Genomic DNA, 7,136 nt, shown 5'->3' on the forward strand with positions numbered 1-7,136 from the left:
TATCGAAATTAATTTCTTATGTATTTGATTGTTTTTTTGAATTTCTTATGTATTTCATTGTTTTTCGACCTTTTGTTTTTGTTTGTTTTTTGGCCAAAATTTGTCACAGACATTTTTCGAAGCTTTATTATGCTAAAATAAATTAATTTCGTCCATTCTAAGTCAAGATATGAATTTTTATGTGAATTAATTGAAAAAACACAATTTGCATCGGATTTGTATACAAAATCACGTTTTGGAGCAATTTTGGGGTTGACAAATTTTTTTCGAACGGGCGTCGCGTCAAAACGGTACGCGCGGGCGCAACAATTTTGGTCTCAAAAGTTGCGCGATACTTGAAAGAAAAAAGTCATGAAACATCGCGGCGGGAGCTTATCGCGTTGCGAAGATATTGCGCGAAACGTCGAGGGGGGGGGGCGGATTCCGCCCCCCCAGCCTGATTAGGGTTAATGCACTGAATGCCAGTGGCAATTTGCTAAATTTTCATGCCGTAAAAAAGGTCATTGCCTCTAATTCACACTTAAAGGACAAGTCCACCTTCATATACATTAGGATTGAGAGAATGCAGCAATATTAGTAGAACACGTCAGTGAATGTTTGAGGAAAATCGGACAATCCGTTCAAAAGTTATGAATATTTCAAGTATCTGCAAAGTCACTGCTGGATGACAAGATTACTACAGTGTATGATGTCACATGCGTACAACTATATAAGGAAAATAAAAAGAGAATTTGACAAAATTTCAAGTATCTGCAAAGTCACTGCTGGATGACATTGTTATTATAACTATATTAAGTCATATTGTATTGCCAGAACGAAAATGGTTCATCCGCCTATATACAGCATGTGGCTTTTCCGATCCCTAACCTGCACTAGAGAAGAATTTGTTTTATAACTGTATATTTGTACTTTTTTATTTTTTTTTTGTTTTCTCTTATGTTCCGGTCATTGTTGTACCCGTGCTCCCCTTCTCAATCTTAAACTCGTTTTTAACCGGGACCTACGCTCAACAAGCTCGCTTTTTAAGTAGGTTCCTTCATATTTCTTTAGCATTCATTCACAGATTCCAAACTGAACAGATCGACCACTGTTATGTTTACATATTTGCAATATTCTATGTATGTCATGTATTTCATTTAATTTTGTTATATTTGATGTAATTTTTCATCGAGAAATATGAAAATAAATTGAAATTGAAAATTGAAATTGAAATTGAAATTGAAAATTTTACTTTTTGAATAAAGTGCACATTTCGTCGACTTGCTACTGACGTATGTTAAGGGTAATATTATTCCCCCTGCCTTCTGAAAGAGAGAAGTCGAGTGTTCTTTTGTTATACGAGAAAAATGGAAATATGTTGAATTTTCTTTATTCTTTCTTTATATCGTTGTACTCATGTGACATCACAAGCTTACTGTTTATAGTCTTTTCATCCAGCCGTGACTGAGCAGAAACTTCAAAAACTCATAACTTTTGAACGGATTGTCCGATTTTCCTCAAACTCTCACTGATGTGTTCTACTAATATTGCTGCATTCACTCAACCCACATGTCTATGAAGGTGAACTTGTCCTTTAAGTTTTAAGTTGAGAATGTTTCTGGTTATACAGATCTTTTTAACAGGGAAGTGGGAAGGGCCTGGGCTTTATGCTTTTTGGCAGACAGCGGGAGCTCACCTGTTATTGCCAGAGTGTGGTTCCAGCCACAGGCGATCTGTTTGAGTGGGCCCAGCTCGGGAACGCGGACCAGTTTGTTGATGTCGGACTTGTGCCCGAGACCGAGCTGCCCCTTGTTATTGCTTCCGCAGACGTGAATCTCTCCATCCTCTGTCAAATGTGACCAAGAGAAGAAAACAGGTGGCACTGGTAACATATCCACTTTAGATATATTCCAATATTTCTATCTTCTTTTATCATCTTCTTCTCTTTCTCCTCTACCTTTTCTTATATTCTTTGCGAAGAAGGATGCACTTTCGACAAGCTCCTGTAAGGTTTGTAATTGTTAATATTTTGACCATTTGGTTTAACGATTAAAAGGTTTAAGAATTGGCAAGTCTTTTATTTCTTGTATCAATAATGTTTCCTTTCTTCGCATCCCTAGACAGTTTGTTGATGAAAAAATATTAAAAATCTGTCATACTTCACAATCATACAGTCGTATAGACAGTTGTTGATTGGTATGGAGTAATGCAGCAAACAATGCCCTAAATAATTGGCATGTTATACAGAAGAGAGCCTTTGGAAATCATTCTAAGATGAGGAAATTATATTTGAGAAAAATAATTATTTCAAGGATTAAACATACAATGTAGACCCTCTTGATTTAGGTATAACTGCAATTCTCTCTAGAGAAAACTTTTAAGACTTATATCTCATTAACACAGTCATTTTTTTTTTCATTTTGTATTCATCATACACTATTATTATCTATGTAAATGAATTATACATTATCATTTTTAACACATATTGGACCACTTTGAAAACTCAGTGCTCGCTGAAAGACTTCTATAATCTCCAAAATTACAGAAAAATGCTGCTTTGATTTTCATCTTTCTTAATTATAAATTTAGATCCAAAACACTATCATAGCCTGCCCTCTTTTTACTTTGAATTATTAAGAGCTTGGACATCATTCAGACCTCACATCAAAACAGGGGCTGATCCAGGAATTCCGTAAAGGGAGGCGCCTTTACAAAATTAAAGGGGGCGCACGCTTCCCCCCCCCCTAATTTTTTTCTTTTGTTTTAACAACAAATAAAGAGAGGCGCTCGCCCAGTGCGCCGTGCACCCCCCTCTAGATCTGCCACTGTCGAAACATCATCCTTTTCCCCTCAACCATATGCTAAATACTCCCCTCAACTGCATCCTCCTCCAACAATCCCATAGACTTTTTGCATACACTTGGGAGTATGGAATCAATCTCGTCGAAGACCTCTTCAATCTGACAAATGGTATACGGCTTCAAGCTGGTAACGTCGGGCTACCTTCACTTCTGCTACGTTCATCACTCCGCCTCCTTGACCATAAACTACTTCATCCATGCAAAATACTTAAAAAGAACTTTCCCGCATTCTCCTTTGCTGAAGGATTTTCATCATCTACATATCCTCTTCATTACCTAGCCACAAGAATTCTCTCACCCTTCCCGGACAAAAGTAGTGACAATATAAATCTTTTCAGCATGTCTACATGCTCCATATATATAATACACGAAAGCAATCTGTGGACTCCTTCTTGCCATTCCCGCCGACAGTCTGGCAGGAAAATGGTGTACTCTCACCAACCACGCCGATCCACTGGTCCGACATCCATCATCCCCCCAATCCAGACGAGACGGAGACATCCAGTACAAACTTATGCACAACGTCCTTCCACCACATCAATCAAGACATCTCATCAATCTGTGGATGGTGCAACGAGAGAGGGACAATCCTACACCCGTTTCTCTCCAGCGCACCGAGACACAATTCAGCCAGCGTTGCATCTTCTCTAGCCTCTTGTTGCGTACCCTGCCTGGATATCACATACCTTTCTTCAACCGCATCTACCTGTGGACACTCTCACAAACTCCTTGTTCCCTATGCACCAACTGTTGGCTTTCAACAGGCATTCTCCCCAATTAGGGCCTACTACCTGACTGTGGAATGCACTACCCCAAGACGCCTTCAACTCTACCACTTTGGCTCAATTAAAGCAATTGGTGCAGGACATCCAACTCTGCTACATGTAGATGGGAATGTACTGTTTTCCAGCTGCACATAGGAAATGTAGTCACTATATTATGCATATATCGCACATCCTGATCATACCTGCCAACAGTACGACGATACCCCCGAGATGGACTGAACTGTAGAGGAAGAAGCTCGATTTGGATCTTTAACTAGATTTCGGTTCCACATGCGAGAGGTCGAAGCAAAGAAGCCGTTTATCTATCTAACCATTTTATCATTTCTTTTAAGAGCATTCTCTATTGGCTAGAACACCTTTCCTCTTAAATATAGATTTTATAAGCTATGGAATAACATACGTACCTTCACAAAATTATGGTCACACAACTATTTACTTCAGACACATGATTGATAGGTATCCGTATATCCATGTCACTGTTATTTTGATGTTTATCTTCTTATGGAGATCACATTCTCAGTCTTGTACATGTCATTAAAAAAAAAAGAAATAAAAAATGTTTTTTTTCTTAATTAATTAGCATATTACATCATTCATGGATGCAAATGTTGCCAAAAAGAAAAAGTCTGCATGTTAGTCTGCTTTTACAGACTTTTGTGTTGCAATTACCGGTACTACACTTCCTGCAGCACGTAAGCACAACGATGGGAGAGGTAACAAAATTAAATGTATTTTGTCAGCAGTTTAGCCAAACCATGGAACAGACCTGCTTTGCACGAGACTGTGACTATTCTAAACTGATATTTCTTGCAGCCCTTGTCTTTTCATCTGCTGTTGTTCTGGGCCAGATGTGGACAATATTGATTCATGTGAATGGCGACAACATCTTCTTTCCTGTGCGGTGTGTGAGCGCTACAATCGACTGACCTGTCTGGAAGACGATGTGGCCGCCGCCACCGATGATATTCTTGACAGACTCCGGATAGGTCTTCAGGCTTTCTGGCAGGAGGTGATCCTTGTTGTGGCCTAGACCAAGCTGGCCATAGTTATTAGCTCCCTAACAATAAAAAAACAAAACAAACAAACACACACACAAACATAAAACAAAACAAAACAAAAACAAAAACAAATCATTCTATCATGTTATACAGTATACTTATTGCCTGTAACTATTCCATGCAATACATCAATTTGGAACTGAACTCCCCGCATTACAGTAATTACAAAGACATTCAATCCATTTTTATGCATTTTCAATGTATTGCAGTAAAAAATACTCTGTGTGTGTTTGTGTGTGTCAAGTGTGGGTGCTCCCACCCCCCTCCCCCTTCGATGGGAAGAATCTTGAAGTAGAGCCCTCTCAGAAAGTTCTTGCACTTTTATTACCGGGTACTTCCGCCAAGGGAAGAGGCTATGTTTTCATTTACCGTTGGTTTGTTTGTTTGTCTGTGTGCAAAATAACTCAAAAAGTTATGAACGGATTGGGATGAAACTTGCAGGAAAGGTTGCGAATGACACAAGGAACAGCAGGGCTGCCAACTCTCACTCATTGAAAGTGAGACTCACTCATTTTTTTGGTCCTTTCTCACTCTAAAACTTTATTTCATATTTGCATGCATTTCTATTGATCTCACTCACTTTGACACCTAAATTATAGCATTGGCCTATGGGAGTCTCACTCTCAACTAGTTTCCAATGTTGGCAGCCCTGGAACAGACGATTGAATTTTGGTAGTGAGCCAGAAATTCTTGTGGATTTTATGAAGGATTTTTGATATTTTGGAAGGTATAGGGTCATCAATGAACTTGGGAGTTCATGCTGCATGTTACGCATTTTTGAATTTGAGGTTTTCATACACGCACTAAAATGTGTGCTCACGTTTCTGCTAGGGCGAGGTGCACCGCACAGCCAAGGGTTTATCATTTTATTATGACGTAACAAAGGCTTCTATATTGGGAAATCAGGAGATTTTTCAGTGGGTGGAAATCACTGATCTCTATGTGAAAGAGCAAGATCATCGGTGGAAAGTACATTGTAGCTGCTTGGCCGAGGTCTGCCCTCTCAGACTCAGTGCTTTTCTAGTTTTCATTTGTTTTCCTTTTCCACTTGTTTATCAAGAGCCAAAAGCGTGTGCGCTGTGCGGGAGTGTGCCCTGCCACTGCACTGCCTTCAGTTCCATGGACATGGTCCCAGCGCCAGCCTTGTATACTGTATCCATATATGCTGCTAGCTGTTATTTTCAGTCTATAGAACCTAGTAGAGTCGTAACGTTAGATGTAGAGACATTTTCATGAATAAGCTCAAAGTCAAACAGTCACACTCACTCACACTATGTCACAGACATTTTTGCAAGATACTGTTCTTGCAAATTGCTATAGCGAATATCATCCTCCTCGTTCCTGCTTAGCAATACTAGCACTAACGTTACTATACACTAGTACTACTTACTACTAGACTAGTCTTCCTATCAAATCCTATAAATTAATCTAGCCTACTCTGTCTCTGACCTGGCTTGTCGCGTATTACTATAGAGCGACAGGGCTGCGTATACAGTAGTTAACTTGGACCTATATCATGTATATGGCTATACCGGACGACGATACGCGCCCCTGGCCACAGGCCCTGTGCCCTTCCACTACGGTTACGCTTGCGCTCTGTATACACGGCCGCGTCGTAGCGTCCGGTAAGCCCGGGGTCGGGGCTACTAAACTACGCAACGTGCCAACGGCACGGTCACCCGCGGTCGAACAGACAGGTTCACAAATAACAGTCATCCTTTTCCACCAAATCTGCGCACAACACAATATAATGAAAATTCCCAGGCACTGCTCTTACGGAAAAACCAGGCTGTAAACATTTGGTATCATAAAAAGTACATATTTATATAGATTTCATGCAAAAAAGCTAATACGTTTCGTGCCACATAGATCTCACCCATGAAAACACTGGCATACAGGGCGCTGCCATTTTGGATATCCCATCAACCCAAGCGAGTTGATTGATATGGAGATTACATGCAAATTGGCTACCTGGCAAATTTTACAACTCATCATTGGCCAGCAATGCGCTTCGCGTACTGGACAATCGCCATAGCGTTTTCCTATTCGTTCGTGGCTGCGACTGCTGTACCTTCGGCCAATCACAGAGTTTTTGCACCTGTAAGTTGTCCATTTTCGTGATATATGATTTACTCGATGTGGGTAGAGATCCTATAGCGGGAATTTAGACGTGGAATGTCAGTTTTTGTTGGGGAAAAAGGCTCAAAACGATGGGGAAGTAGTTGTTCTAGCGAACGAGTGTGCGGGGAATTGTGTTCGAGGTGCTTACGCGTGTGAAATACTACCAGTTCTCCGCTTGTGCGGAGATAATGGCGCGGGTAGAAACGAAACCGTATAGCACTCGTACAAAATAGCTTACACACAACCACACACACACACACACTTGCACTGCACAGTGTAACTGGATGTGCTGCCGCCGCAATATTTGTGAGATGTAAAGCCTAAAAGTCATG

At 40.4% G+C, this 7,136-nt stretch overlaps 1 protein-coding gene across 1 annotated transcript in view; it reads right to left on the reverse strand.

Moving 5' to 3' along the window:
• LOC139709357 (secretion-regulating guanine nucleotide exchange factor-like) overlaps positions 1-6,592 on the reverse strand; it is a 28,101-nt gene extending 21,509 nt beyond the window's left edge. The window contains exons 1-3 of the mRNA XM_071621315.1: positions 6,560-6,592; positions 4,553-4,682; positions 1,676-1,825 (exon numbers count right to left, since the gene is read on the reverse strand). Coding sequence (XP_071477416.1) covers positions 1,676-1,825; positions 4,553-4,682; positions 6,560-6,592 — 313 coding nt within the window. The remainder of the gene's footprint in view (positions 1-1,675; positions 1,826-4,552; positions 4,683-6,559) is intronic.
• Between the last annotated feature and the right edge of the window lie 544 nt (positions 6,593-7,136).

Source organism: Diadema antillarum, unplaced genomic scaffold, assembly GCF_040938485.1.
Source record: "Diadema antillarum isolate AM-2024a unplaced genomic scaffold, OU_Dant_1.0 seq00001427_RagTag, whole genome shotgun sequence".
NCBI classification, from domain to species: domain Eukaryota; kingdom Metazoa; phylum Echinodermata; class Echinoidea; order Diadematoida; family Diadematidae; genus Diadema; species Diadema antillarum.